Source organism: Rhinoderma darwinii, chromosome 1 (genome assembly GCF_050947455.1).
Source record: "Rhinoderma darwinii isolate aRhiDar2 chromosome 1, aRhiDar2.hap1, whole genome shotgun sequence".
Lineage (NCBI taxonomy): Eukaryota > Metazoa > Chordata > Amphibia > Anura > Rhinodermatidae > Rhinoderma > Rhinoderma darwinii.
In genome coordinates, this window is record NC_134687.1 from 250958847 (window position 1) to 250974841 (window position 15995).

Sequence of the window (15995 nt, forward strand, 5' to 3'; positions counted from 1 at the left end):
TCAGTCTTCAAGAAGCTGTCACCTATGCACTGGATAGGTGATAATTTTTAAATCTTTTGTTCTACAACCGCTGGGACCCTACAGAACGGGTTTCCTGAAACTTCGGAGAGCTTGGCAGTTTGTCATTGCCATAGAAATTGAATTGTGCGGCAGGGCGCACGGCTGACAAGCTCTCCAATGTTTCCTAGCAGCGTGCTTGCGACAGGGGTAAACTGGATCACTGGCCAGCATTTTATCTCTTAAACCTCTTTGCATGGGGATTTTTGGCTTGATCAGGAAAACCGAGCTATGATCACTAAAGATTAAGGCCTCATGCGCACGTCCTGCTATGGCCGGCCGCCGACTGCTGCAGGCCACAGCCCGCATTATGGGAGCGTGGCCCGTAAAACGCAAAAGATAGGACATGTTCGATCTTTTGCGGTACAGTTCTACGGCACGGACACCTATTCCTAGCGATACGGAAAGGTGTCCGCGGCCAATGGAACTGAATAGGTCCGTAATTGCAGAGATTTTTTACGGTTGTGTGCATGGGGCCGAAGAAAAATGCTATTCAAGGGCAGACGCTTTCTTGTAGTCTCCCAGAAAGTTTTCCTTTTTTTTTTTCGGTTTGTTTGGTTTTCTCTAATTCTGTTCAGCTGTTTCACACCGGCTTCTGAACATTGGATCGCATACACTGTAGCAGCTTCCATATAACTGGTCACCCACTGTTCTTAGGTCTCGTCCACACGCAACGGAATTGCTGCGGTTTTTTTTTCTGTCAAGAATTGCGGACGGAAGAAATGCAGCAGAATGCAGTAGCAGCATAATGGATGAGATGTAACAAATCTTATTCACACGCGGCATAGAAATTCTGAGCCAAAATTAACCTGCGGTGCGTAGTCTTCGGACCGCGCTTGTCAATTCCTGCTGCGGAACGTGGACAGAGTTGCTGCGTTTTTCATTGGAGATGTCACCATTTCCTTGCGTTGTAAAAGAACGCAGCAAAATACGCACCATTTTCTGCAGGAAATGGTGCATTTTTGCTGCAGCGGAAAGTTTGACTTTCAACTGAAGTTCTGCAGCAATTGCGTTGTGTGTGTGTGGACAAGCCCTTAGACTCCTGAATGGAAAGACTTCATAGCTGCACTTCTGCACATTTTGGCTTTACCCAAGTATAAGGTCACGTTCACAATTCTGACACTTTTTGTGCGTCGAATCAGCGTAAAAAAAACGCCCCAAATCTGGCTCCTGTTGATTCCAATTGGAATCGGAGACAAAAAAAAATAAATTCTGCTTGTCAAAAAAACTCTGGACATACCCTTTTAAAAGTGTTTCTTTTGCTTAATATAGTAAAATATTAGTTTCTGGTATGTTGGCCTTACAAACGCTTTCCCTGTTTGCCACCGTTTTCCTAGCTGCCCTGCCAGTCATTCTTTGGAGAGCAAAACATGTCGTCCATAGTGATGCCACCTTCTTTGACTATACCGGCAAATGGGGGAAATTTATTAAGACTGGCGTTCCAATTTATTGAAAGTCGGAGTAACGTGCCTGCTAGGGGCTGGCGTAGATATGCTCTATAATTCACGCCACGATGGTCCTGCCCAATTTGCTAAGCCCTGCCTTCTTTGATGGTGTAAAAAAAAAGGTGTCAAATTTCTACGCAGAAAGCAAGTTTAGGGCCAGTTCACACAATTTTTTTTTTCCGTGAAAACCGTATCGAAACGGGCCAAAAAACGTCCGAAAATGCCTCCCATTGATTTGAATCGGAGGCAGAGGCTGTTTTTCCCGCAGGCGGGAAATAAAAGCGACATGCCCTATCTTCGGGCGTTTACGTCTCTGACCTCCAATTGACATCAATGGGAGGCAAAGAGAGCGTATTTCGCAGCGTTTTTTTGCTTATGGCGCTCAATGGCCACGGGCGAAAAACGTGACAAACGGCGAGCAGGCAGATCAAAATCTGCCTAAAAATTCGGTCTGCCTGCAAAAAAAACTGTGTGAACATAGCCTTAGGCCTTATTCACACGACAGTGAAAAAAAATGTCCATTTAAAACTGATCAACTGTCAGTTTTTCATGGCCATTTTGCATCAGTGTGTCTCTAAATTTTCATCCGTTTCAAGTCCATCTGTCCGTTTTTAATGGCCGTTTGACATCCATTTTGCATCAGTTTTTCATGGCCGTTAAAAAAAAACTGATGAATTTCATTGGTCAGGCTTTTTTTGTCCCGGGCCCCTGAAAACAACCAAAGGAAGGTCACATGTTCACCTAGACAATATTTACAGCCTCCCTGTAGATGATGCCACACACCTCCCTGTATATGATGCCACACACCTCCCTGTATATGATGCCACACGCCTCCCTGTATATGATGCCACACGCCTCCCTGTATATGATGCCACACGCCTCCCTGTATATGATGCCACACGCCTCCCTGTATATGATGCCACACGCCTCCCTGTATATGATGCCACACGCCTCCCTGTATATGATGCCACACGCCTCCCTGTATATGATGCCACACCTGCCTCCCTGTAGATGATGCCACACCTGCCTCCCTGTAGATGATGCCACACCTGCCTCCCTGTAGATGATGCCACACCTGCCTCCCTGTAGATGATGCCACACCTGCCTCCCTGTAGATGATGCCACACCTGCCTCCCTGTAGATGATGCCACACCTGCCTCCCTGTAGATGATGCCACACCAGCCTCCCTGTAGATGCCACACCAGCCTGCCTGTAGATGCCACACCAGCCTGCCTGTAGATGCCACACCAGCCTGCCTGTAGATGCCACACCAGCCTGCCTGTAGATGCCACACCAGCCTGCCTGTAGATGCCACACCAGCCTGCCTGTAGATGCCACACCAGCCTCCCTGTAGATTGTGCCACATACTCACGAGAGCAGCGCCGTCTCTCCTCTTCTTCACTTGTGGTCACTCGTCTGCACGGGATCTGGCAAGGCAGCGCGACGGGGCGATGACGTCATCGAGGCGCCTTCAAACTCATGAAGACGAGGGACCACACGTGAAGAAGCGCCGCAAACGTGAGTGTGCCAACGATAGCCAGCAAGGGAACTAGTAGTTCCCTTGCCAGTCCCCATGTAACAGATCCGTTTTTAACGGTTGTTACATGTATTGACAGCCGTTAAAAACGGATCCATTGACTTCTATGGGGGCCGTCAGGCCGTTAAAACGGCCAAAAATAGGACATGTCCTATTTTTTGACGGCCATTATTCACGGGCCGTTAAAAAAACGGCCGTGTGAATGCACCCATAGAATATCATTGTTCTGAAAACGGCCATGTGAAGGCCATTAAAAGGACGGCCATCACATGGCCGTTTTTCACTGTCGTGTGAATAAGGCCTTAGGCATCTAATCCAATTTGAGACGTTTTAACGCTAGCATTATGCATGCACGCCTTTCACTGTGCAATTTTACTTTTAGCTTTGTCTAATTTAAGTCTTGATGATGATATAAAATGTCATAATTTTGAGCTAGATATTCAAAATGTCGTCATGGCAGCTTCTATCATTTTCTTTTGAAAAAGGGATAGATGCAAAAATAAGTCTAGGGTTCAGATTCTTTGTCATCCCAAGATCTTCGATGGTATTCTGTTCTACGGCATGCAGATCCCTGTTTTTGTGTATTCTAAGATCGGGTGGGACCGAGGCAAGTACATGTTATTGATTTGATCACATTCTAAACGGCATTGCAAGGCTCATAACTAGAAAACCGATTACTTTAGTGTAGTGCCAGAAGATTCTTGCTGCATAACCGCTTGTTTAGTGTAAGGGTAAGTTTACAAGTAGTGAAAAAATCGGCAGCATAATACAGTAGCAGCAGAGTGGATGAGATTTGAACAAATCTACATGCTGCGTAAATGATAAGCGGATATTTTTTTCAGAAATTGACCCGCGGTGCGTTATATTAAATCTGCAGCATGTCCATTGTATTTGCGTAATCGCTGCTTCTTTGTTGCAGGTTTTCCTTATAGAATTCAATGGGGAGGTAAAACCCGCAACAAATAGCAGATGTTGCGATTAGTATGGTGGAAAAGCTGCGATTCCGCGGTAAAAATTGAAACCCTAGTACCCAGAATTCTGTGCTGCTTCGTCCTGGCCGGCCACATGGGATGAAACCATCTCAGGAGGTCAGACTGCAGAGGGACACGTTGCCATGAATTTTTTTTTTTTTTTACATGCAGTTTTCCGCAGTGCAGATTCAGACCGGAAAACTGCACCGCAACTTGATGCGCTTTTTTGGCTGGAATTCCCTGCGGCTGCCAGGGGAGATACACTGTACTTTTGCGCAGCGTATCCACTCTGTTTGAAATAACCCTAATACAGTTGTGGTTTTTTTTTTGTGAGGAATGCATTTTGGATATTTATTTTTTGTATTCTATTAGGAAAGTATTTAATCTGTAGTTCCTTATGATATTCCTGACATCACCGCCATAATTTTCGGTTGGCACCTTTTAAATACAACAGGACAGCAAAATAAGTACAGAATGTATTGCAGCGTCAAAGCAGTCAATGAGTAGGATAAAACTTACGTGTAGACCAAATATTCTATGTAGTCGGCGCCAGTGAGACATCTATAGCAGCCGATTATAAGTAGCTATAGGCACGGTTAGCACAGGTTTTTTTTTTGTTTTTTTTTTTTATGTGGAAACCGCTTCTGAATCCGCACCAAAAAGCGGCCGAAATTACTCCCCCTGATTGACTTCAACGGGGGCAGAGGCATTTTTCCCCAGATGGCTTTTAGCAGCTCGCGCGGGGGAAAAAAACGGCATGTCAACTGTGTGATCAGGGTCTTAGTGGTCCAACAATAAATACAGGCAACAATAGAAAATAAAACACACAAGGTTAAAAACTGCCGTCACGGCCGGTTTTTGCATCTGTGCGGGACCAGTTTTCATGGATTCCTCATCGACTTGAGTCTATTGGGAGATCTGGAAAAATGGGCAGGAATAGGAGATGTCCTATTTTTTTCATAGAACGTTCACATGGTGCATTTAAAAAAAAAAAAAAAAAGGCAGTGTGAATAGCCCCATAGACTTCTATTGATTTTAATGCAGCTGTGTGAATGCTGTTAAACGTCTGTCACACTATACCTGTCGTGTGACTCATCCCTAAGTGTCCATTGCATATTGGTTGGTGCACTGGCTACTTGGCACTTTAAGGGTATGTTCACTTGTAGAATAAAAAGTGGCTGAAAATAAAGTATCTTAATTTGAAACTTATTTTGATCGTAAAAATAAGCCTCATGTGAACAGCCCAGTGTATTTCTCATTGAAATCAATGGGAAACTGTTTGCAGTTTTATTTCAAGTGTATTTTGGAGCTTAAAACAAAACCAGGCTTTTCTGCTTCAAAATAAGCCTTGTGAACATACGCTAAATCTCTCCAAACCTGCTGTTGGCTGAAAACCGCAGCCATTAATCTGATGTCTGACTGCACAGCTGGTGCGTCTGATCTTTCTTTTAGGAGCCTCTCTGTAATATATTAAAATATATATTGTTAGTGCACTGTAGGGCCTCATGTACTGTACCGTAAGGATTTTTACTGTCAAATACGGATGCACATCCGTAGTCTTCCATAATTGCGGAAGCGCCCATAGACTACGACTTCTATGGACGAGTCCATTCAGCAATTGCGGACAAGAATAGGACGTCTTCTATATTTTGCGGATCATTTCTATGCCCCGGACACAAATCCATAAATGTATGGAAAGGTGTTCGTGGCCAATAGGAATGAATAGGTCTGCAATTTTCCACGTAATTACAGATTCAAAATTAGGTCGTGTTCATGGGGCCTAACTGGAGTGATTCCATTTATTATAAGGGTATGTGCACACTAGAAGTGGCTTTTACCTCTGAAATGACAGCCTGCTTTCAGGAGAAAACAGCTGCGTCGTTTCAGCCGTAAATGCTCCTCCTCGTAATATACGAGGCGTCTGTGACGCTCGTATATGTTGAGCTGCTCTTCATTGACTTCAATGAAGAACGGCTCAAATTACGTTGCAAAGAAGTGTCCTGCACTTCTTTGCCGAGGCAGTCAATTTACGCGTCGTCATTTGACAGCTGTCAAACGACGACGCGTAAATGACAGGTTGTCGGCACAGTATGTCGGCAAACCCATTCAAATGAATGGGCAGATGTTTGCCGACGTATTGTAGCCCTATTTTCAGGCGTAAATTGAGGCATAATACGCCTCGTTTACGTCTGAAAATAGGTCGTGTGAACCCAGCCTAAAAGAGAATTGATCCCACAGTTTCTCTATTAACTGAAAAGTTGGAAGCAGAACATATTCTAATGTATATGCTACTAATGAAAGCGATAATATAAGCGATTAAATGACATTTATTTCGTAACATTACAGCATATGTTACCAGGTGTTGCAATCTCGAGTACTGTGCATGGTTTATTGCAGGTAAAATATTGAGATTTCGCTGTTTATCAGAGATTATCCGCATATGTGCTCTCTGCAACGTTACTGTGTTACATGAAATTCTGCTTTTTGAATTTTAGAGCATAAAAAAATGTAATTATTCAATATATTTTTACAGCCAAAAGATAACTTTTGCTTTTTTTTTTTTCTTCAATTTGAGGTATCATTTGCCCGTCCAAGTTCAGAAAATATCAAGGATGCAAACTTGTACATCAGTGGACTTCCCAGGACGATGACACAGAAAGACGTTGAAGATATGTTTTCCGGATTTGGCCGCATAATTAATTCTCGCGTTCTTGTTGATCAGGCTACTGGTAAGCAGTGTAGGTAGTGAACATTTTTTTTATTTATCTTTGTTAAATATAACAATGAAATCAATAGTATAAGCCAATATTGGAAAGTTTTGTAATGTATCTTAGAGAAAAATGCCTCTTTCTCTACTTATCAGGCTCCCCCTCCTAACTGTTCACTCTCTGAATTTACTGCTTTCTCTGTCTTGTCTTAACCCCTTAATGACCAGCCTATTTTAGACCTTAATGACCAAGCCATTTTTTAAGTTTCCATCGTCTCATTGAAAGAGCTATACACTTTGTTTTTGCGTAGACAAAACAGCAATTTCGCCACCCTTTTTTGCGTACTAAATTTATGCCGTTTACCGTGGGGTATAAATAACACTAACTTTATTCAGTGGGTTGTTGCGATTGCAACGATACCAAATTTTTATCGTTTTTGTATGTTTTACTACTTTTACACAGTGAAAAAATTTTTTCCAAAATTATTTGTTTTTGTGTCCATATTTGAAAAGCCGTAATGTTTTTATTTTCCCGCCGATGCAATTGTATGAGGGCTTTTTTTTTGCGGGAAGACTTGTAGTTTTTATCGGTGCGACTTTTTGATCACTTTTTATCACATTTTTTTTTCAGGCTGGATTCAAAGAAAACGGCAATTTTTGCATGGTTTCTTTTATTTTTTTACGACGTTCACCGTGCGGGTTAAATGATGTAATAAGTTTATAGTTGGGGTCGTTACGGATGCGGCGATACCAATATGTGTAACTTTTTTACTTCATTTTGTTAATAATAAAGCAGTTTGTAAGGGGGAATAGTGTGTGTTTTCATTTTTTTTTTCACTAGTCCCACTAGGGGACTTCACTATGCGATTATCCGATCGCATTTATAATACACTGCAATACTTCTGTATTGCAGTGTGTTATGCCTTTCTGTGTTAAACGGACAGGCATCTGCTAGGTCATGCCTGAGGCATGATCTAGAAGGCATTCACGACAGGCAGACCTGGGGGCGTTTATTAGGCACCCGGCTGCCATCGGAGACAGACACTCGGCGATCTTATTGCCGGGTGTCAGTGGGATGAGAGGGAGCTCCCTCCCTCTCCCTAAAACCACTCAAATGCGGTGCACGCTATTGAGCACCGCATCTGAAGGCTTAAACGGGTGAGATCGATACTAACATCATAATAAGGCCCGTTAAGTGACCGAAGTAAAAATACTATGGGGTGGTCACTAACGGGTTAAGGCCCTTTTACACCATAAAACTATTAGCGTTGTCTGCAGCACGTCTTCATGTAAATAGGGACACATGAAAGAAATGTATGGGTACGAGCGATCGGAGTAACGATCGCTCGGAGTAACCTCATACTGGCTCCTTGTGAAAGGAGCGCTGATTAATGAGCGGTCTCGTTGATCGGTGCCCACTTAGGGCCGTGTAATATCACCCTTCTACAAGACAGACTCTCAGCTTTCTGAAAGATCAGGTTACGGCTGCCCATAGAAGTCGACGGAGAGGGGAGGAAGACAAGTGAAAGAGGCAGGCAGACACTATCACTAAGCTACAATGGTCTGTACTGTGTAATTTTTCACACTGTTCCTGCTGATATATATGTGATAGATATAGGAGAGCAATATTCTCTGTGCTGTGTATAGAAGACATGATAGCTGTTAGGTTCCGCCCACTATCTCGGAGAGAACGGAGAATTGGAGAGAGCCGGCAGAGAGGAATACCGCTCAAAAACTATAGTATGACATGGAGGGGAAGAGGTTGGAAGTGTTGTGTTGGAGACACTTCAAGGCATAGAGAAAGCAAGGGTTTGGCAGTATAAGCTGTGGTAAAATAACCCCTTTAAGTTATTCCTAATGTATAGTTATTCCTCAGTATTTCAGCGTTTTTGATAGCAGCTGCATTGAGAAATTTTCTTAACACTTCGTTCACCATCTCATATATTTTTTTTTTTTTATCAGGAATCTTTCTTTTTAAATTATTGAAATGTTTTTTAATGGAAATATGTGAACCTAATGGTTGCTAATTGGTATTTTTACACCTTCCTATTTTCAGGTTTATCCCGTGGAGTTGCTTTTATACGGTTTGACAAACGATCAGAAGCAGAAGAGGCAATTGCCAGCTTCAATGGCCATAAGCCACCAGGCTCATCTGAACCTATCACAGTGAAGTTTGCTGCTAATCCAAACCAGAATAAAAACATGGCACTTCTTTCTCAGCTGTGCCATTCTCCAGCACGGCGGTTTGGAGGCCCCGTTCACCACCAGGCTCAAAGATTCAGGTAATGTATTGGCTAGCAGTAATTAACCCTTTTACCCCCTGCATGCATTCTGGGCCTTAAAGGGAATGTGTTGCCAGAAAAACATGTTTTTTTTTAAAAAATTTAGTGTGGGTGATTAAACATTGTTCAAATATTTTTTTTTTTTTGGCACGAGCCAGGAAATATTATAAATTATTTCTAATTTATAATACTACCCATTTTTGGCCACTAGATGGGGCTGTTCCCAAATTGCAGCATTGCAACATTGGGTTAAAAGCCCTCGCTCTAGTGAGCTCTCAGCATCCCCCCCTCCTTTATCCTGGCTAGTGCCGGGATAAACGAGGGGTTTGAAAGGTTTAACCTCCTACACTGTGTGTCGCCATTTTTTGAGGTAACCCACAGTGTAGTAGGTTTACATACAGTAGTAAACACACACAAACACTAACATACATTGAAATCTCTTACCTGCTCCTGCCGCCGCGGCTCCCTCCGGCCCGTCCGCTCCGTTTGCTGCCGCTGTTCCATGTGCACAAGTCCGGAAGCCGCGACCGGAAGTAGTAATATTACTGTCCGGCCGCGACTTCCGGTCCACAGGAAAATGGCGCCGGACGGCGCCAATTTCGAATAGGACTGTGTGGGAGCGGCGCATGCGCAGTTCCCACACAGACGCCGTACACGGCAGTCAATGGGACGGGAGCCGTTCGCAGTCCCTATGGGACTGTGGCTGCCGTATTCCATGTCTGTGTGTGTCGTTAATCGACACACACAGAAATGGAACAAAAAATGGCAGCCCCCATAGGGAAGAAAAAGTGTAAAAATAAGAAACAGTAAAACACAAACACACAATATAAAAAAACAGCAGTTTAGCCATTGTTCTACGCATTTTAAATTTACGCTGTTCACCATGCAGTATAAATAAAATGCTACCCTTATTCTATGGGTCGGTAGGATTACGACAATATCAAACATTTATAGCTTTTGTTTTACTACTAAAATTCTATTTTGCATCGCCGCTTTCCAAGAGCCATATCTTTTTTTTTTTTTTTTTTATTTTATATTTATTTTTTTTCAGTCGATGTCTTCATATGAGGGCTTGTTTTTTCAGGACTTCATTGCTACCGGTTTGGGGTACATGGGGCTTATTGGTTAAACTTTATTACTATTTTCGGTGGTGGGAATGGAAAAAAAAATAGCAATTTTACCCTTTTTGTTGCGTTTCATTTCTACAACATTCAGCTTGCGGTTTAAATAATATGCTTCATTTTTTGGGGTAATTACGGTCGCACCGATACCATATATGTATACTTTTTATTTGTTTTTTACACTTTTACTAAACCGAACTGTTTATGAAAATAAAATGTTTTTGTTTTTCTTCTGTGTACCTTTTTATTAATTTTTATTTAACATTATTTTTTCAGTCCCTCTAGGGGACTTCACTGTGCAATCTTTTGATCGCTTATATAATGCTATTGTATACTTCGTATACCAAAGCATTATTGCCTGTCTGTGTAAAACGGACATTCAATCTATTAGACCATGCCTCTGGCCTAATAAATTGGTTAGGCCCCCGCCACATATGGATCGCAATTGGGTGACAGCGGGAGCTCCCTCCCTCTGTAAACTACTCAGGTGCAGTGGTCGCTAATGATTTAAACGGTTAAACAGCCGCGATCTAAGGAAACTTCGTTCGGTACCTTTGGAGCAGGAGTCCAGCTGTCGTCAGACAGCCGAGCACCCGCTCCAGCCTGTGCAGGACTCTGGTTAGGCTGCCGTGAAAAGGCGGCAGCCTAGAATAAGGCCCAAATTAGGCTGCGTCCTTAAGAGGTTAAGGCTCAGAGCCCATTTTTCAAATCTGCCATTTTTCACTTTGTGACCTATCCAAGCAACTCTGAGATTGTTTTCTTGTGTCACATTGGGCTTTATGCTAGCGGTAAAATTTGATCAATACATTGAGTGGGTATTTGTGAAAAATGTGCATATTTTTTTATTTAAATGTATCTGCTTGTAAGGCAGATGGTTATACCACACAAAATAGTCACCAATTAACATTTCCCACATGTCTACTTTAGATTGGCATCATTTTTTGAACATTATTTTATTTCTCAAGGATGTTAAGGCTTAGAACATAAACAGCAATTTCCCATGTTTTCAAGAAAATTTCAAGCATTTTTTTTTTTTTTTTTTTAGCTACCAGTCAAGTTCTGAAGTGGCTTTGAGGGGCCTATGTATTATAAACACCCCATTTTAAAAAAAACGAGACTGCTCAAAGTATTCAAAACAGTATATAGAAAGTTTCTTAACCCTTTAGGCGTTTCACAGGAATTCAAGTAAAGTGGAGGGGAAATTGGCAAATTTCATTTTTCTTACAGAAAAAAATTGATTAAAATTGAATTTCTGCAACACCGGTTTTACCAGAGAAACACCACTAAATATGTATTGGCCAGATTCTGCAGTTTTTAGAAATGTCCCACATGTGTCTCGTGCGCTAGATTTCGTTTCACTTGCCGAAATCTCACAAAAAAGATTCAGAAGTGTCAGGATTCTGAGTACACATGACGTCCAGGCTGGATGGTCATGTGTATTCATTATCAGGACACTGTAGTAATGTTAGGGCTTGTGTATGTGGCTGCACATAGCGATATATCTATATCGCTAGTGCAGTGTAAATGAATGGAGAGGAGTGCATGATGCCGATTGGTCAGCAACATACACTCCTCTGTACAACGGCCACTTGGTCGAAAGTAAAAGTACGCCCACTTGGGCATTAAGAAAGCTCATTAGCATAAACTTAAATCGCTCCTAACGTTGTGAAAATAGATCGTTTTTTTTAAATAAAAAGCATTACTGTCACCTACATTACAGAGCTGATCTCCTTATGTAGGAGATAGGGCACTTATAATGTGGTGACAGTCTCTTTAGGGTCAAAGGGGGAAAATTTTTCATGAAGTGTATTACACATTGTACATATTCAAATATGCCTAGAAGAGTTGCGTTTTCTACAGAAAAACGTAAATTGCTCAGAGGTTGCAGATCATCAGACAACTAATAAAATATCGAATAATCCATATCAATATCAAAATACTGGTGGTTAATGTGTAATTTTTGCAATATCTGGATACCATCTGTGGAGGTGTCAGGGATCATTACTATGTATATTGTTTGAAAAATATTATCCTCACACATATGTATATACATTTCAGTTCTTTGTGTAATACACTGACATATATAACCAGTTCTTTGTTCATGACGGACACTCCTATGGAAGACACCGGCCCCTGGAATGCAAGAAGAGTGAGTCTGAGAAACTGGTGGGGGCTTGGGCACTCCCACATCTCTGGGGAGGAGGCATGTGTCTCTTTCTGTGTTTCTTTGTTCTGAATAAAACATTTTCAGTCTTCCTCCTGGCTTTGAGAGGGAAGCTGTACCAAACATTACTCTGTGTGGTGTACTTCTCTCCAGGCATGCCTTCAGCTTTCAATTTACAAAGGTGGTTATTCGGTGTGAAATACGGACCTGACAGAGGTAGTTAAGGAGAAATTACATATCAAGAGATACATCAGAGTAGATGGTGCACAACTACTTGCTACTTGTTCACTATCTACTTTGATGTGTGCATATATATCTTTTGATATGTCATTTTTCCTTAACTCCCTCCACAGATGGTATCCAGATATTACAAAAATTACACATTAACCACCAGTATTTTGATATGGATTTTTCGATATTTTATTCGTTGTCTGATCTACAAGCACGTTGCAATTTACGTTTTTTTTCTGTAGAAAACGCACCTTTATATGCATATTTGAATATGTACAAATAGACAACTGGGCGTGTTCTTACTTTTTGACCAAGTGGGCGTTGTGGAGAGAAGTGTATGATGCTGACCAATCAACGTCATCCACTTCTCTCCATTCATGTACTCCGCACATAGTGATCTTGCTAGATCACGACGTGCTGTCACTTACTCACACATTAACTTTACCGAAGTGTCTTGAGAGTGAATAGACATTGCCTCCAGCCAGTACGATGTGCTGTGCTGTAAGTCCCACACAAACGTTACCGAAGTGTCGGGATTGTGAATAGACATCACGTCCTGGCTGGAAGCGATGTCTGTATGAATGGGGAGAAGTGTATGACGCTGATTGGTCAGCGTCATACACTCCTCTTTACAACGCCCACTTGGTCAAAAAGTAAAAACACGCCCACTTGTCTATTAAGAAAGTCATTAGCATAAATCTAAAATAGGTCATAACTTGGTCAAAACTCATCGTTTTTCTAAATAAAAAACACTGCTGTAATCTACATTACAGCACCAATCACATTATGTAGAATATAGGCCATTTATAATGTGGTGACAGACTCTTTAACTGCTTTTTTTTCGCATCATATGGATATAACCAGCTTATCTGCTCACAGCAATCCAGATGGGGTGGGAAATTTTTTTTAAAACTTTATTCTAAATTGTGTCTTTCATAAATAGTAAATGTATTGACCAAATTTTGCGACTAAAGTACAATGTATAACAAGAAAACAATCCCATAATCGCTTGAAAACATAAAATCATTCCAAAGTTATTGCCCTATAAAGCGACACATCAGATGTGAATTAAAAAAAAAAAATGGCTGGTCCATTAGGCCAAAACAGGTGGCGTTCTTAAGGGGTTAAAAACAAATATTACAGTATTTTATTTTTTCTTTGTTTTCTCTCCCTTTTTTCTTTTAAATAGGTTTTCACCTATGGGTGTAGATCATATGAGTAGTATATCTAGTGTGAATGTTGCCAGCAGTGCTACATCTGGATGGTGCATCTTTATCTACAACCTTGGCCAAGACGCAGATGAAGGAATCCTCTGGCAGATGTTTGGTCCATTTGGCGCAGTTACTAATGTGAAGGTTATCCGTGATTTTAACACCAACAAGTGCAAAGGTTTTGGTTTTGTGACCATGACAAACTATGAAGAAGCAGCCATGGCCATTGCAAGTCTTAATGGCTACCGTTTAGGGGACAAGACCTTACAAGTTTCTTTCAAAACCAGCAAGTCCCACAAATAAATTGCTCTTAATGGTCTTTTGTATGGAATAGAGGAAATCAGATTGACAAAGTTGGGAAACTTTTTTTTTTTTTTTTTTTTTTTTCCTTAGTGTAAAACTCATTTGCGCCAATTTTCACAAGTGTGTTTTCGTCTTAGTCTAAATGATAGGTGGGAGAATTTTTTTTTTTTTTTTTTTTTTTTTTTATATATATACTCTGGGGATGCAACTTACATGTTCAAATGTTTGAGATCCCATCATATTAGACCAATTTTAAGTTCCTTAAGTTATTTACTTTAAATATACAAATAAAATATGAATTAACATTAAATATACCCTATCGATGGAGATAACTTTAAGCATGCGCCAACCTTGAAGACTATAAGGAGGTTTCCTCTGTGGGTTTCTATTTTCCAAACTCTGGAAATTAATTTTTTTAATCAAGCTGTCAAGATGTCAGCTTAAGTGTATGTGTGTGTTTATATGTATGTGTGTATATATGATATATATTTTACATACATACATGTGTTTTTTGTTTTTCACCCTTCCGCTTCTCACTAATTTATATAGGCAGGTTGCTCAAAATGGAGATGTATTAACAAACCGGTGTATATTACTGTAAGTGCAGCTCCCTAGATTAATTGTCAAGATTACTATGAATTTTTTTTTAAAATTGATAATAGTTAGCATTTCATCGAAATGCAACAGTATTCCATGCCATTTTCATTGTATGTAATTGTCATCTTGTTAAAGTACAATATGCCCGTAATTTCCTTCTATATTCAAGTAAAGGTTATCTTGGGCTCTAGAGCCATTTTAAAAGCTTATATCTGTCTTCAGTTTGGGTCAAACAATGGTTCTACATAGCAGTTAAGTCAGGCGTTTACGCCAAATAGTATTTTCTAATCCTGCCCGAACCCTACCACCCTTTTTTATAGGTTTGTTTTTTGTTTTTTTTCTCCTTCTTAGCCCATATGAAATGCAGGGTGGGACCAAAGAGTTCTCTGTTCGATAACTGAACTCTAGGAAAAGTTTTTTGTTCATATAAAGTTTTTTGTTTTTTTTCCCCCATTGCGTCACGTATTGTGCATAGTGCACTTTGTATTGGTACAGTATAGTTAAGTTTGTGTATACTTTTCAAGTAGAAGTAAAATGTATGACTTTTGAACTAAGATTACTGTTTTAATAACCTTTGTAAACATTTGAGCATTGTGCTTTTTCGCATCCTTTTTTTCATTAGTTTCTTTTTGTATGAGTTTTGACCATTTTCCTTATAAAAGCTTAATTTCTTTAAGGTTAAAATATTAACTGAGTGTTTGATTCATAGTTAAGTAAAATTAATCCCCTTAAGTTTTCTACAAACTGCCTTGAATTTTCAGTTTTGTTTCTCTTGATTTTCTTTTGCTTTTTATTAATTTTTTTTTTTGTGTTTTTTGTTTGTTTTACTTTTGCATTTAAGACCATTAAATTTGATTTTGTTTTGCTCAAATTTTGTTTTGGTTTATTTTTATTTTATTTTACTTTGGTAAGTAACTGCTTGCAGTCTTTACATGTAGAAATATATAAAAACTGATAATGTTTCATGTTTTAGCAAATAGTTCGTTATTAAAGGGAATGTGTCGCTAGAATTTATTTTTTTTAGTTTAAACAATTATTATTTGAGTAATTATACATTGTTTTAATTTTTTTACAAGTCAGGAAATTTTATAAATTAGATTCTAATTTATAACATTTCCATGTGCTGGGCACTAGAGGGAGCACTTCCAAAAATTGCAGCATGATCAATGTGGTAAAGCAACCTCATTGCTTTATGCTGCAAATTTGGGGTAGACACTCTCTCTAGTGTCCTCACACAATCCCCCCTCCCTTATTCTGGCTAGTGCCAGGAGAAGGAGGGGGTTTGAATCGTCAAACCTGCTACACTGTGTGCCGCCATTTTCTGAGTGACTGCTGCACAGTGTAGGAGGATTAGATACAGTGCTCAGCA

The 15995-nt window shown here is 40.4% G+C and overlaps 1 protein-coding gene across 6 annotated transcripts in view; it reads left to right on the forward strand.

Moving 5' to 3' along the window:
- ELAVL1 (ELAV like RNA binding protein 1) overlaps positions 1-15359 on the forward strand; it is a 51314-nt gene extending 35955 nt beyond the window's left edge. For 2 of the 6 annotated variants that reach the window (XM_075863526.1, XM_075863517.1), the window contains 3 exons: positions 6586-6748; positions 8774-8999; positions 13705-15356. In XM_075863526.1, coding sequence (XP_075719641.1) covers positions 6586-6748; positions 8774-8999; positions 13705-14029 — 714 coding nt within the window. In that variant the 3' untranslated portion in view covers positions 14030-15356. Of the gene's footprint in view, positions 1-6585; positions 6749-8773; positions 9000-13704 lie in introns of all 6 variants that reach the window. The other 4 variants (XM_075863500.1, XM_075863508.1, XM_075863545.1 and 1 more) reach the window with 4 other exon arrangements.
- Positions 15360-15995: the final 636 nt, after the last annotated feature.